A 15,747-nucleotide genomic window follows, 5' to 3' on the forward strand; every position below is an offset into this window, starting at 1 on the left:
CACCACATATAATGCTCTGACGTCCCTTCCGCTTCCTCTTTCTTCACTGCTCGTCAGTTAAGTGGCCACTTATTTCCTTAGTTCGCTTCTCTGACGGGGGTTTGAATATTGTGCATTGCTGGGATTGTTTATTCGATTGTGTTTATTGATTGACACTGTTTGTTGCGGTAGCGCAGCAGGCTCCGGCCCGAGCGCTTTCCCTCACACGCGGTTCTTCGCTGGAGCGCTTCGCGCGCTGCGGGGTTCCGTGGCGCGTCATCGCTGGTGGGGGCTGCTCTGTCGAGCGCTTTATCGGCGTGGTGCGACCGGGTACGCGGGCGCTGAGCCGGTGGCCGGCCCGTCACCCGTCCAACTCTCTCCTCACACCGCTTGCGGTTGATTCCCAATAGCGCGTTAGCAGCGCCACCTGCTGGTCGTTTTTTTTCTCTCGTTCTGAGAGACACTGCCGGCTGGGGCGTGTTTCCTGGCTGCTTGAGCACTGGAGAGGGGGCTGCCTGCTTAATCTTTCAGGCGTTTTTTTTTTGGTGCTCTCACCCTCATCAATATGTCTTCTTCTGAAGACCATTTCTATTCCTCCATTCAGGAGGCTGAAGAAGAATGGCCTCCTCAATGCCTCCCTCCTGCGGTGGACCATGCCCTCTCGCTTGCCATTTCGAGGGCGTTGGCCCCCCTGCAGGATAGAGTTGATCAGTTGGCTAAAAGTATCCCGGGGTTGTTTGGGAGCTCTGGTTCGACGGGCGCAGGTTCCAGTGGTGCGCAGGGGGAGGGGAGGAAGGCCATTAAGCGCCCCGCGGGGCACTTGGAGGGGTTCGACAGGTTGAAGGACACCTTCCTTACAAGTGCGCGAACGCTTAAGAATGCACCCTGCCGGGAGGAAGAGGAGCCCGGAGAAAATTGCGACTTTGTCGCCCCAAAGTTGGACCCCGATGGCGGTCTTTCCCTGGAAGGGGAGGGTGTGTCGGCTGGTGATGTCTCCTCCGACGAGGATAAGGCCTCGGGTCATCCATGGCGCCCGGGGTCCCGGTCCTCTGAGTCCCAAGACGGGGACGGGGGGCATTCAGGCATGTTTGAGCCCACGCACATTTATCATCCCAGGTCGTCCGAATGGTTCCCTGACGCCAAGGTGGCGGATTACGTGGCGGCTAAGATTCGCCAGCCTCTGGAGAGGGAGGTTCGTACACGTATGAGGGGCGAGTGTCCCCGGCCTTCGCTTAAGGGGAAGGTAGCGCTTACTCCGGAGATTGGCGATAAGCTGTGTACCTTTTTTTCCAAGTATATGCGGGACCCCAAGAAGGGTATTGATAGGTCCTGGAGAAACTGTCAGGACAAGCTCCTTGACGTGGTAGGCCCCATAACTCAGATTATCAAGTTGGCAGAGCGATCGAAAGACTCGGGGGACCCCTTGCCGACTGACATAGTCGCGGGTTGGGCGCAGCGGGCGATTTGCCTTCTGGGCAATGCGAACTGCGCCCTGGCAGCGGAGCGGAGGCGCTCACTTCTGATAAAGGTGGACCCTAAACTGGGGGATTTGGCGACCTCGGAGGCGGGCCCCGTGGCTGAGGGAAAGCTATTTGGGGACCCGTTTGTGAAGGAAACTGAACAAGTTTGTCACCACCTTCTCGGCCGTGGACAAGGCTCAGGCCTCTATAAAGAAGATCTTTCCAGGGCGGGTTTTTGCCGGGGCCGGACGAGGCAGGGGTCGCTCCTCCAGCCGTTCCCAGCAACAAGGACCCTCGGGTCGTGGTCAGCAGCGACGGAACAATGGCTGGACTGACGGTCGCCAAGGAACCTTCTACCCCAGCAGAGGTTCCGGACGAGGGAAAGGCCGGAACAACAAGGGTGGTGCGAACGCCCCCGGAGGCCCCTCTGGTAAGAATTACCCCTTTTTCCCCTCAAGGTCTGGAAGGAAGGCTCCTTTTCTTTGCTCACAATTGGGGGAAGATCACATCGGACCCGTGGGTTTTGCAGACGGTAAGGGGTTATCATATAGAGTTTTACGGCTCCCCGATTCAGACGGCACGCCCAAGACCCTTACATTTCTCGAAAGAAGAGGCAGCTTTGGTAGAGGCCGAGATTTCGGGCCTTTTACGGAAAGGAGCCGTTTGCAGGTCGGTACTTCATCCAAACGGGTTTCTCAGCAACCTTTTCCTGGTAGAGAAAAAGGACAAAGGGTTCAGACCGGTTATTAATTTAAGGGAGTTCAACGAGTGGCTGGTTTACCGCCACTTCAAATGGAGGGGATACACCTCCTCCGGGATCTCCTCCTTCAGGGCGATTGGATGGTCCGCATCGACTTGAAGGATGCGTATCTGACGGTTCCCATGTTTCCCCCTCACAGGCGTTTTCTCCAGTTTGCCTGGAACGGTCAGGTCTTCCAGTTTCGAGCGTTGCCCTTCGGTCTTTCTTCCGCTCCGTGGTGTTTCACGAAGCTGTTGCGTCCCTTGGTGGAGACTCTCCGCCGAAGAGGGGTGCGGATGATTATCTACTTGGACGACATCCTGATTTTGGATCAGTCGCTGGTACATCTCTCCCAGAACGTGACCATGACTTGCTTTACTGCAAGATCTCGGTTTCGCCATCAATACTCAGAAATCGGAACTGCGACCAGCACAGAAGATGGTCTTCTTGGGGTTCCTCATAGACTCAGTCTCGGCTTCCCTGAGCCTTCCCGAATCCAAGGTAAACAAGATACGGAAGGAACTATCTCAGGTTCTTCGGAGGGACCGGATATCGCTGCGCAAGTTGGCCAGGATCGTGGGTCTGCTTTCATCTTCGATTCAGGCCATATTTCCGGGCCCGTTGCATTACAGGGCTCTTCAGAGGTTGAAGGCACAGCATCTTCGTCGAGGTCTGACCTACTCGGAACTAATTTGTCTACCGAAGGAGGCCCGGACCGAACTTCAGTGGTGGGTGGACCACATGTCGGCCTGGAATGGTCGGGCGATCTTTGGATCGGCCCCGGACTTGGTGATCGAATCGGATGCCAGCCGGCTAGGCTGGGGAGCCCGGTGTGGCAACATTTCGATGGGGGGCAGATGGTCGGAGGTGGAACTCCAGTTGCACATCAATTGTCTGGAGCTGCTGGCTGGGTCCTTTGCAGTGAAGTCCATGACCAAGGACAGGATCTCTTGTTGCATCCTCCTGAGAATGGACAACATCTCAGCGGAGCGGTACATCAATCCCCTGGGCGGGCCTCGTTCTCGGGCCTTGTCCAACCTGGCGAAGGACTTCTGGCACTATTGCCTTCAGAAGCAGATTTCAGTGACGGCGGAGTACCTTCCCGGTTTACAGAACTTGGAGGCGGATTGGCACTCCAGAAATTTCCTGGATTCCAGCGACTGGCAGCTCGATCGGGCAGTCTTCCTGGCTTTGATGGCCAGATGGGGTCCTTGTTCCCTGGATATTTTTGCCTCTCGCCTGAATCACCAGCTTCCGCGCTTCGTAAGCTGGAGACCAGATCCGGAAGCCATAGCGGCGGATGCATTTCTGCAGGACTGGTCGAGGGAGTATCCTTACGCCTTTCCCCCTTTCATGATGATACCCAGGGTGGCAGCCCAGGTTCGTCGTCAGGTGGCGTCCATGGTGCTGATCACTCCGGTTTGGAGGGCGCAGGCCTGGTTTCCGACGCTAATGGAATTGTCGTGGGCCTGTCCGGTTCTTCTGCCCTCATTCCCTTCCATCCTTCGGAATCCTCAGGGGAATCTTCACCCGCTGGTGCTTCAGGGCCATTTACCTCTCATGGCGTGGAGGATTTCAGGGGACGTTGGAAAGACGACCGACTTTCTTCGGACGCTGAGCACCTCCTCCAGCAGGCCTGGGCATCAGGAACGGTCAAGCGTTATCGCTCGGCTTGGCGACGGTGGCACGGTTGGTGTCTGGAGAGGCACTTGGATTCCGTGGGGGCATCCGTTACTCATATCTTGAATTTTTTGGCAGAGTTGTCCCGAAGCGGCTTGGCATACCGAACGGTCAATTCCTTTTGATCGGCCATTTCGGCTGGACATTGTGAGATTGAGGGCAGACCGGCGGGGGAACACCCTTGGGTTTGTAAATTGATGCGGGGCATCAGGTTGTCTAAGCCGCCGGAACCTAGGTATTCAGGCCTTTGGGATGTCAACCAGGTGCTAAATTTCCTGTCGGGTTGGCAGGATAATCAATTTTTGTCCCTCAAAGAACTTTCCGCTAAACTGGCTATTCTCCTATGCTTAGTCTCATGTAAAAGGGTGTCAGACGTCAGGGCTCTAGACATCACTGCTAGGGTTTTTACTCCGGATGGAGTTATCTTTACCATTTCTCGGAGAACGGAAACCAATACCAGGTCGGTATCTTTTCCTTCCTTTCCGGATCATCCTAAGTTGTGTGTGGTGAGATGCATTAAGGCATATGAGGAAGTGACCTTGGAGCTTAGGCCCCCTGGTGAGCGACAATTGCTTATCGCTTTGCAGAAACCGTTCAAGGCGGTTTCTTCTCCCTCCATAGCCAGGTGGGTACGTTGGATTATGTCTGAGGCAGGAGTGGATGTGAGTAGGTTCGGTGCTCACTCCACAAGAGGGGCCATGGCGTCGAAGGCCATTCAGGTAGGTGGTAGATTGGAGGATATTATGAATTCGGCCGATTGGTCATCTGAGTCTACCTTTAAGAGGTTCTACTTTAAGCCTATCTCAGAGGCGGCGGCCCTGGTCGTAAGTAAGCTTTGAACTTGCATAATCCTCGCCTCCGTCCTGCCATAGAATGAAAAATTTCCTAGCATACGAGAAGGAAAGTTTTAATTCTATTAAGGACTAGGAGGCGAGGATTATTCCTCCCTGTGATTATTTCATTATCTCCCCACCCTGGACTTTATTCGTAGGGAGTAAGTACGTTCTTGTTTTTTGTTGCTGCTCAGGAATTGCCATGTATTACTGTTGATTTGAGCTTATGTCCTTGAATGCATTGCTTTTCTATGCTGTTCTCTGTTTTTCACTTTGTTTTCTTATGAGACTGTGACGATCGTTCCCTTTTACGGAACCGGATAACAAGACTATTTCTTTGGTTTCAGGGAATGATCAAAAATTCGATTGAGGTAGTGATTCCAGCTTAACATCCTCCAGTGAAGAGGAAGCGGAAGGGACGTCAGAGCATTATATGTGGTGGACTGTCATGGAAGTGGACTGTTATTACCATAGAGACTACCCCTCCGGTTCATGGGATGTGTAGTCTTTTATGCTTACTGTGTTATTTCAATGTTTTCTTTAAACCTGCTGTGCATAATAAAGTGGAGGAAGATATGCATAATCCTCGCCTCCTAGTCCTTAATAGAATTGAAACTTTCCTTCTCGTATGCTAGGAAATTTTTCATTTTCTACAAAAACAAGACCAACGGTCGTTCGGATGCCAGTTCCTGCTGCCTGCAGCCTTGTCTACGAGAAAGACCGTGTCTTCGTCAGTTCCTGTTGCCAGCAGCACGTGGCCTGTTGCTGTCTCTCCCTTTGTCATGTAAATACACGAAGTTAGCACTCTAGTTGTTTATCAAAACTTGGTGGTGGGGAAGGCGGTTACGCAGTTCCATTCTACTGATTGGTTCGGAGCGCAGTGACGCTTCGCCTCGTCTGTTAAGAGAGGGTGTGATCCCAGAGCTGGGAATCTGTCAGTGCTTCCAGCAGCTTAAGACATGGTGGGCAAAGCGGTGTGCGTGCTGAAGGGGGATAAGCAAGTGACTGGCACCGTGTATTTCACTCAGCATGAGGCAAGGAATATTTCTTGATGTGGGGGAGGGAGGACTAGAGGCACAACTAGAGCCAAATTTCGGGGGGCTGCTAAACATTTCGCGGGGGGGGGCGGCTTTTGAGCCCTGTGGGCGTTGCGAGCCTGGGTAGGGCTATACTTTAATATTACTGGAAGCGGGTTGTCATTTTTCAGCCCGAATGAAAGCCTTCCAAGTCCAGTAAATTCCTCTTCCTGTCCGTCGTGGGTGTTACTGAAGTAGTTTCGGGGGTACTCGGCGTTTGCTGACGTTGGAAAGCGCCAGACATTGTCTGGGCAGCAAAGTACGCGTTGTGTCGTTAGCAAAGTAGCTTGGCGGCAATTGCGCATGCGTACAGGCGATGACTTACGCGCCTTCTAGACCCGCAGACTTACTGAACCCCCTTTCTGGGTTAAAGAGGCATTACTGGCCGGGGACCACATACCCTAGTGGGATCCTTTTGTACCTTGGTTCACTCTGAGTGCGATGTCCTCTGCCCCCACGTGCAAACCTTGACCTCTGTCGGTTCCGCCCGTCGTTGCTACCTGCGTTCTTTGCCAAGAATCTGCGTACCTTTCGGAATTGCTACCTTAATTCGATAGGGAGCGACGTAGCCGCGTACTTAAGTTATTTTTGCTCTTGTTTTCTTAAATTAGAAGGCGGCGAAGAAAGGAAAAAACTGGGAATTAAAAATTGTAATCCGGCAATTTTTATTTTGGGGTGCACGGGATGCCGTAGCATCTAGGGCACGCAAAGAATATGTTTCCCTCAATTCGTGGTTGGTCTGTAAAACCGCTGCAATTGGGTGCATTGGGACCCGTGCCTCTGCTGCAATATTGCAATTGCTTTAGAGATCTATGTATCGTGTGTGTACCTCAAGCGCTTTATGTATTTTCTGCTGAAATCTGCCAGCATTCCTGAGTTGTAGAGATTATATCGTCTTTGCTTGATCTCCTTCATATGTTGGTTATCTTTTTAAATACTTGCCCTTGTGTTTTTCCCCACCCCTCCCAGGCTTTAACTTGTTATATTTATTCTACTCTGCTTCATTTACTCCCTTTTCCTATACCCCAAGGGGGCTGTAAAAAAAAAAAAATATTCAATCTTTACAATTTTCCAAGGCTCTAGCAGCTGCCATTTGCTGCGCGGCCTATCCTATTTCAGAAAAGTACTTTCGTGCAGTAATGTTTATTATACTTTTCTGAGGGTGTCCGCCATTGTTGATCAGTAAACACAAGTAGAAAATGGTCTGTCTTGTTGGGTACACAATTATTGTGATTCATGCTCATGATTTCAGAACCATATAGCTTCCAGAAGAGTCATAATGCGTAGACTTTTGTAGCAAATTGGCAATTTCTTCATGGCCATCCCTGCGTAATAAATATTTAGGAGAAGTAACCTTTAGAAAGACAACTTATCCCTGATAACGCATCCTTACACCCTATCCTTCAAATTTAAGGAAGAGGATGAATCTGGAAGGATACCACCATATGAGTTATGCTGCCCTCCAGAATATTGATATATTGGGCTCTGTTTGGCTGAGGCCAGGCAATGGTCACTTTCTATCAGATTTTGATGGAAGGTCAACATTCAGGTGGGGCGAATGTAAGAGCCACATAATTTAATTATTTTTGATGATCGGGTATGGCACGAAATAAGACTTCACAGTACTTGATCGCCATGATGGTGATCATTTTCCTATCTCACTAGTCTGGGGTAAATCACAAATGAGGAAAGGGATAAATCTAATCCCATCTGAATTATATAATGCTGTGGTGATTAGTAATAACAAATGCACTGTGAAATGGGGAAACTTTTTTTCAAATCCAAAGAGGCCATAACGAAATCTGTTTGTATTTGAAGAACTGCAAATTTTTGAATGCCATGTTTTAACCCCCACCCAGATCATGACCATGCATGATCATTTATTTTCAAAAAGTGACAACCTGTTTTGTAAAGGACTTCACAAGTGGAAGGGGGTCCCCGGAGACCAAGAGCTAATCAGTGGTTCAACAAATCATGTAAAATCGCCAAGAAGGCCCTGGTAGATGCCTTAAAGAGTAATCAAGGAACACCTATTACTGATTCAAGAAGGGCCTATACCAGGGCTATTAAAACCAGTAAAGCTCAGTGGGAGGCTGGCATATTGGGTGACTTATTGGACACGGTCAAGCTCAGACAAAAAGCACTTTTGGCAGTTACACATGACTGCTGCAGAGACCTAGATTGCCACATCTCCCCAGAAGCTCGGGTGAATCTCTTCTCAACAATCTGAGGAGGCAAGATTGGGTTATTAGAGACCTTGCCAGCCCACACTATAGATTCTGCTGGAGAGGAGGTAGTCATTCACCCTAAAAGAAACTTTAGATGCAATCCAGGCCCAAAAATCCAGCAAAGCCCCTCCCTGGCTTCAATAGAATCCCAGAAGATTTTTTCCACAGTGAACCTCGGATCTAGGGATCCTATATAAATTCCCTGTCCAACGCATTGATGGCTGGAGCATCTATCCAGAGGTCCTGAAGAGGAATCAATCCCTATTTATAAAAAGGGTGATAAATCCAAACTGGGAAATTACAGACCAATAAGTCTATAAAGTCTACAGCATGCAAATCAAATCTAGACTATGAGACTGGATTTCCCAAGCCAAAGTGTTATCCCACTTACAGGTGGGATTCCGATCCTGCATTTGTACCATAGATCAGATTGTGAGATTTCTGGCCACTAAGTGGACGATAGTAGGCATTGAAGGGGGTTGTTGTATGTTGCCTTTGTGGATTTGCATTCGATCTTGTCCCTAGGGCAAAACTCTAGATGGCTTTGCAAAAGATCGGGATCCAGTGTGCACTATTTTCTCTGATGACAGACATTATACACTGAGAATTTTGCAATGATTAGGTGGGGCTCTGCAGGGGAATTGATGGGAGGCATTCCAGTCAGGAGAGGTGTTGGACAAGGGTGTGTTTTGGTCCCTACCCTTTCTTTTGTACATAAATGTGTGCATCCCCTATCCCTTAAACTGTGAAAAAGGACTCCCCAAAAGTGAAGGATTACAAAATACGGTCTCCTATTTGCAGGTTACAATTTATTATCAAAGACCCCTCATGGACTATCTATTCTTCTGGATAATTTTAACACTATTTTTTTTTTGTTTAGACCATGGCCACGAAATTAATAACCAAACTAAGTACATGGTCTCTGGTACCAGGAAGAAAGCGCCCAAGAGTAAGGTATTCTTAGGGGGATACAATGGATATGGTACATTAATTTGACTATTTGTGCCCAAGACTGGATGACTCCCATAGATGGGTAACACATGTACAGAAAAATGTGACTGAAGCAAAGAACTGGCTCTATCTTAAGATTTGCCAATAGATCAACCGCTTTTGCTATCTCCCTCACCCTCCTCCCTTGGAGGTATAGAAGATTCAAGCTTGAGGGAGAACTATGTATGGAACAGATTAATGGGGACACTGTAATCTGAACACCCTTGAAAAAGCCGAAAATGCCTTAATCAAGAATCCCCACAAGTGTGCCGACTCTGCGAATTAGATTTGACCTAAACCTAAGATCTATTTTTGACATTGCTGTGTTGAGACCTATTCAGTATTGGATAAGGCTCTGGACCAATGAGGATCCAGGTCCCAATAGGGATTACATTACAATCTTACTAGATGGCCACCATGTTGGGAAGACCCCCCTGGCTTGTCCATATTAAAAATTGTTTTTTCAAGTTGGGTCTGGAAGGTTTTTGGCTTCAGCCCTCTGCATTACCCCAAGTGGGTGGCTTCAAACTTCTTTCATCCTTTTTACTATAATATTATGGATCTTAAATATGATACTTGTAATGTTGAACTGAAATTTCCCACATAATTTAGTATTGCCTAGTAATATTTTCTTAAAATCAATGTGCACTTTTTATTACTTCTCTATTTTAATTTTTTTTATATTCTACCTTTTATGGTTTTTATTCAACCGAAATAAGGGAAAGATGATTTGAGTTTGTCCCAAAAGGTTATCGGAACCCCACATTATGGTAAATCTTCCAACTGTAGTATTTTCCCCCTCTTAATTTGGGGGGAAAACTGGCCAATTTCAATGTCATGTGTGTAAATATAATATCGTTGGGGGGGGGGGGGTACTCTATTCAACCTGTGGCGGCTGTTGGCTATATGCTACTTAGTTCAGGGCATCTGTACATAGTTCTGAGTAGTTGTGCAATTTCACACAATTGTTTAGCAAATGAGAACCACGTTTTTTTGTTTTTATGATTTTACAGAAATAGTTTGTAACTACTATGTGAGCCATGTGATCGCACAGTGAATAAAGAGACCCACTCAGTGTTCCCAAAATCTGCCAACGGTTCTTTTCTGGTTTTAATGAAACCATTGAAACGATCTGCACAAAAGCATATTTAAAAATGCTCCCTAGGCGCGACCGGAAATGCTGCTGAAAACTGCCAGATTTCATGTTGGCTAATTAATTGTGCATGCAGTCCTTCCTTGGCCGGTTTTGGTACTCATGGCGCATAAATCTAGATGGCGAACAAATGATTGCTCTACCGGAATGGAGAAGAGAGCAATTCTACGTTTTGTTTGGAAGTTGTGATGGCAAAGAACCATGATGCGTTCTTCTCTCTTGCCTCCATAACCGATATAATTACAGCGTCCGTATCTTTGTGAGTGAACACGTTTGTGCTGCAACAGATGCTCCACGCAATGTTTTCAGCTCCTTTCTGACAATCGGGCTCATCCAATAATAGCATTAAGTGGACAGGTGGACACTTTACTTCCCCATCAATCTGGTTTAAGTCAGGCCAAATACATTCTTCGGAAATCAATCTGTAATGTCGTCAAGCACTACCTCAACAGCGTGCATGCTTTGCTTCTAGCGAGGGCCCCAAGGGTAGAGTTCTGGTCAGGTGGCATGTGTGGTCCATAACGCAAGCCCACGGTCGCAGCCTAGGATCTATTGTGTGGACGAGAAGCATTTTCTCTTTTGCGTATGCCATCTCCATACTTGTCCATCAATGGTCAATCTTAGTCTGTACATCTCAGACGAGTATGCCATGATGTCCTGGTTTGCCACCAGCTTAATGCTGCAGCTCGTTTAAGTCTTCTCCTGTGTGTAAACCAAGCCAAGATTGATTTGATTTTTGCTGGCAAAGGCATTGTGTTTTGGCACTGCATGCAAACTAAATTTGAAGATGTGTGCAAACTGCTCTAGAGGAATGTGCTGTGTGAAAGGTCGTCATATTTTCTGGGGTCAGTGCAACACTAGCTCATTTGATTGGACTCCTGGAAGGAACTTGCCAACTTTACGTTTGTTAATTGAACAATGTGCCATCGCATGGAGATTCCTTCCACTGTGGACGGTGTTAAGCAGCCAGAGCTGGACTGGACACCAAAATCGCCCCAGTCAAACGTTCAGAGCAGCCCCGCTCTGCAGGGACTAGACTAGACTAGACTAGGAGGGGGGCATGGTTCGGTCTCTGTAAGCAGCCCGAGAACAGGGAAATTCTCCCCACCGGGGACTGTTTGTGTCATGCTGTTGGTTCCAGGTAGAAGTGGGCGACCCGCTGATTCACTGATGCCCCCTCCCCTTAAAGCACCGCCAGCTGATCTTGCAGCGGGGCTCATAAACCTGCAGAGGTTCTGCGACTGGATGGTCGTTGCTTGTAACCTTGAATTTAGTTTTAAAAAAGCGCTTCACTTCAAAAGTAGTAACGCTCCTGTCTCACAAATGATATTTTCGAACTGCTGTGGTTGGCATGTTAGTCTTATCGGGATCTGTGATGGAACACGGCGAACACTTCTGTTGGCAAGGCTGCGTGCTCCCCGCCCCTCCCTTCTGGTATGTCGCTGTTATAGCTTCTTATGTAAACTGCTGAGTCATAGCTCTTGTGCAACCGAACCTTTGGAATTGTTGAACTATGCTACCACTAAATGTGTAACTTGAACCGTGGCAACTTTTTTTTTTCTAACTCTTTTAGCGAATTGTTGGTTTGGGGTGATGGTAGTTTCGAGGTTATCGCCTGAAGACTAGTCGATGTTAACGTTAAACCGATATTTTGGGCTTCCATGTTACATAATTGAATGTGAATATTCACTAAACAAACAAGCTAGTAAGCTTTAAATCTTGTATAGGAGCCTATATCGTACCCTCTTGACATGAACATTATCTGGTTGCCCATGATAATTTGAACATCTTAATACCTCCAAGGTCACTAAATTATTGTTCATATATTACATGTTTTTTGTGGTTTTATTGCACAAAATGCAGTGGTATAAAAACCCAATTTTCCCAGGGAACCGTGAAAAATGGAAACTATTTCCCGGTTCTTTGTAAAATAATGGGTTCCATCATCCTGATGGAAGTCGAGAGTTCTTCAGGGGTAACGCAGGATGTTAGGACTGTTGTTGCTCCATATGGTGGGATATACTGAATAACTCCTTCTCTTTTTTTTTTTTTTTTTTTTTTTTTTAAGCTAAAAGCTCAGAGACCGAGGTTTCCAACTGAGCCTTTGATTTTTCTCACGATTAGATGTGCGCTGGAAAATCCTAGCCCCTGAAGTTCCTATGTTGCTGAGGTCATCTTGAACCACATTGACTCCATGTCTGCCTTTGCACTTATTTTGTTGGAACCCAAAATCTTAAGGGGGGGGTGGGGCCTTGGAGCGTCAGTTGGGCAGGACTCCTCAAAGTGCATTATTTTCTCAAAATCCAAACTGCTTCCTCACTGTCACTCTGGCCGCTCTAATGCTGCGTGGACATTATCTAGGGCACAGATTGCATTAGGAAACCGACTTAATCCTTTCCCCAGCCATTACTTTGGTCAATTCCAATCCAAATTATGCAGCTGCATCTTCCACATAGATGCCTTTCTCTGTCCTTTTACTGTTTGGGAAGTCCCAGCTGATCTCACCTTTGAGCAGCACTTTCACTTACAAGGGATCCCACATATTTTTTTGGTAGTCCAGGCTTTACACTGAGCTAAATGGGTCCAGGTTATGAGGTTAGTCACAAATCACTGGTTGAAACTGGTCCTTTTTGGCACGCTTACTGTACCCTGTATGTATCATCTTGGGTCAGGCCATGGGCAAAGATCATTCGTATCTGATGTTTTACTCCTCCCTTAATCCAACCCCGCCCCCCAAAACAGGCGGGCAAGTAAGGTTCTTAAATGGTGTGGCAGTAGAAAAAGTACCCGTCCATAAGTATTAGGCTAGTTCAGGCATACTTTAAGTACAGCCTAGGGGCTGCATGCGGCCCTCCTGACCTATATTTGCAGCCACCTGATCAACATCAGCACTTGGCTGCTGTTCACTTGACTCAGCACAAACATTAAAATTAGGAAATAAACCGACACCTTTATTGAAAGGCTAATTGAAGTTAAAGAAAGGAAGTCATTAGGTTGTCATGCACCACTTAACTTTTGGAACATCTTCAATCTTTCAACTCTTTCCCCCCTCCCCTCCAACAGACAAAAATGCCAATTGTGAACAAGAGGCTCTTCAGTTTTGCTCACTGATAGGGTGACTTAAGTTCCTATAATACATGGACAACGTTTGTTAAATCAAACCCAGGAAAAGTTTTTCTACAGCACACATCCTGAAGTCATGTATTTCAAGGTCTTGTATAAAGGAGGAAAAGTGAAATAAATCAATTGCCTAGGACGACACAATTTGGTAGAGCAGGAAGCTTGGATTAATCACTTGTTTTCTGGGTTCACATTGTGCAATTGAGCACTAGATGTATATGCCCTGCTTCTCCTACACCAATCTTACCGCCCGCTCTCCCACCAGACCACCACCCTTAAAGCATCAATATGGCCCTCGTTCACATCACAGACCAAACTTTGCGGCCCTTGGCAAATGTTTGTGAATACCAGTTGTCTAGTTTGAGTAAATTGCCATTATTTGGCTTTAAAAAAAAAAAAAGGAATGAAATCTAAAGTGCCATTATTGCTATTTACCGACTCTTGAACACTATTTCAGGACCTACTCAAGCCCACGTTCCAACAGTTATCAAAGCAAGGATGATGCAGTCTCTTAAACAAGGCATGGTATGAAGTTCCCCAAGTGGCTGGCTATGGCAACGTGCAGATGTTTTTTAGACCTCTGTTTAAAATGTTGAATGCAACAAGCCAAGCACAAACTCCAGTAGCATTTGGTCATTTTAAAAGCAGAACCAGCCCAGCCTAGTGATCAAAACTGTTTCAAAATTTGCATCTCACTCCACACCCCATCTGTAGTTAGTGGGGCCATAAAAAACCTGTGTTCGTATTATTGAATAAAGTGTTAACTTTTCTACCCACAGTGAGAAGTTTTAGTTCTGTGATTAGTATATCTTTTAGCGTTTCTACCAACAATTAACACCAAAAGGAACAAATTATTATTTTATCTAGTTCATACCTTTTTTATTTTTTCATCGGAATTATTAATTTGTAACTGTTTTATTGACTTGCAAAAAAAGTGTTTTTTTCCAGTCATGTGTCTGAAGAGAATCTAAAGTCTGCATCTGATGCTGACTGCTACGTCTGATGTATACCTACCTGTGGGTGGCTGTGTGCTGTATTATGATGTGCACAAGGTGGTAGGGCGTTGTCGGATAGATGCGCTATTAGGATGAGCCCAGTGAAGGGGTAGTCGCCACATAATATCATACCTGCCTTTACTATGTTCTGGCTCATGGCCCTGATCCACACAAACGAGGGGGTGCTGGAGGACTATGGCTGTACATTTGTTATATCTTTGATTTACTTGTTCTGTTCTAAAGTGGATCACTGTGCAGGACTGACTATGGACCACCAACTGAATGGAACGTTTTAGTTCTTATGCCTCAAATTACCGTACCGGTTTGTAATATGTCTTCTTTCTCATATTTTAATCATTGCCTGTTTCTTTACTCTACATAATCTGTTTTAGACTGCCCCTTACAACCATTCATTTCTCAGTTGAATTCTGCTCTATTTACATTTTAGGGTCACATTCTTCTGTATACGTTTGACTGGGATAATTGCTCTTGAATATTAAGAATTAAAGGTGACCTATTTACAGCTACAACGAAGAAAGTGCAAATGTAGTTAGCCATCAACTCAAACGATACATTTCAGCTGGAGCGGGGCACCTTTGTTTTCAGGTGCATTGTAAATGGGTTTTTTTGTTTTCTCTATTCACAGTAGTCTGACGTTTATTACAGTGTGCCTAGACAGACTGGTTATCAATAGTGACAATGAAGAGGCATGAGACTAGTAACGATTGACACTTTTTTTTTTTTTTTTTTTTTTTTCCTTCAGGCAGGTGGACCAGTTACCGTTGAAGGAAATATTCAGGGATTGACTCCCGGCAAACATGGCTTCCATGTCCATGCTTTTGGCGATAACACAAATGGTAATGTGTTAACATCACAATCCAATCTGTTTCTAACATTATCAAAGCACTCGATCACTTGGAAGTATTGTCTAGGTTATTCATTACCCTAAAACCGGTTTCGATGCGGTTATGAAATGGTAGTAAAATGTACAGTTTTTTTTTTTTCTCCTATGCTTGGAAAACATCGAATACTCTAATAAAAAAGTCCTTTGGTATTACTGAAAAAACACTGCTTGGTTAGGACACTAGACCCAAATCCTGTTATCTGAAAGATGGACAGTTGCCGAAGTAAATTTTGAGTATTTTAAGTAGTCCCGATTCAAAGATGAATGATTTCTTTAATGTAAGCTATAAACTCTAAATTTATCTGTAATATTTTCTACTTCATATATTAAACAACTCTTAATGTCGGTAATAGCACATCAGAATCATTATGGTCCTCCAGCATTGCTGACTGAAAAAACTTAATCATAGATCTAAATTTAGATGGGAGTTTGGGCCATGGTAATAGGCTTCTTAGTGTAAAGCCCGGCATAAAAAGTAAATTAATGCAACCACTCTCATTCCTCAGGCCAAGCTCCAATATAACCATTTCAGTTGAAGTAGTGGACCTAAAGAAGTCAAGCCAGTACCATGCCCTTTCTTTTAGCCAATT

General features: G+C 46.1%; 1 protein-coding gene and 1 pseudogene across 1 annotated transcript in view; both read left to right on the plus strand.

Annotated features, from left to right (window-relative positions):
* Positions 1 to 544: 544 nt before the first annotated feature.
* LOC146805803 (uncharacterized) lies at positions 545 to 2,189 on the plus strand (annotated as a pseudogene).
* A 3,385-nt stretch (positions 2,190 to 5,574) lies between these two features.
* SOD1 (superoxide dismutase 1) overlaps positions 5,575 to 15,747 on the plus strand; it is an 87,057-nt gene continuing 76,884 nt past the window's right edge. Inside the window, exons 1-2 of the mRNA XM_085623104.1 lie at positions 5,575 to 5,725; positions 15,017 to 15,110. Of these exons, the coding sequence (XP_085479230.1) occupies positions 5,651 to 5,725; positions 15,017 to 15,110 (169 nt within the window). The 5' untranslated portion in view covers positions 5,575 to 5,650. The remainder of the gene's footprint in view (positions 5,726 to 15,016; positions 15,111 to 15,747) is intronic.

The sequence above is a fragment of the Triturus cristatus genome, chromosome 8 (genome assembly GCF_964204655.1).
Source record: "Triturus cristatus chromosome 8, aTriCri1.1, whole genome shotgun sequence".
NCBI classification, from domain to species: domain Eukaryota; kingdom Metazoa; phylum Chordata; class Amphibia; order Caudata; family Salamandridae; genus Triturus; species Triturus cristatus.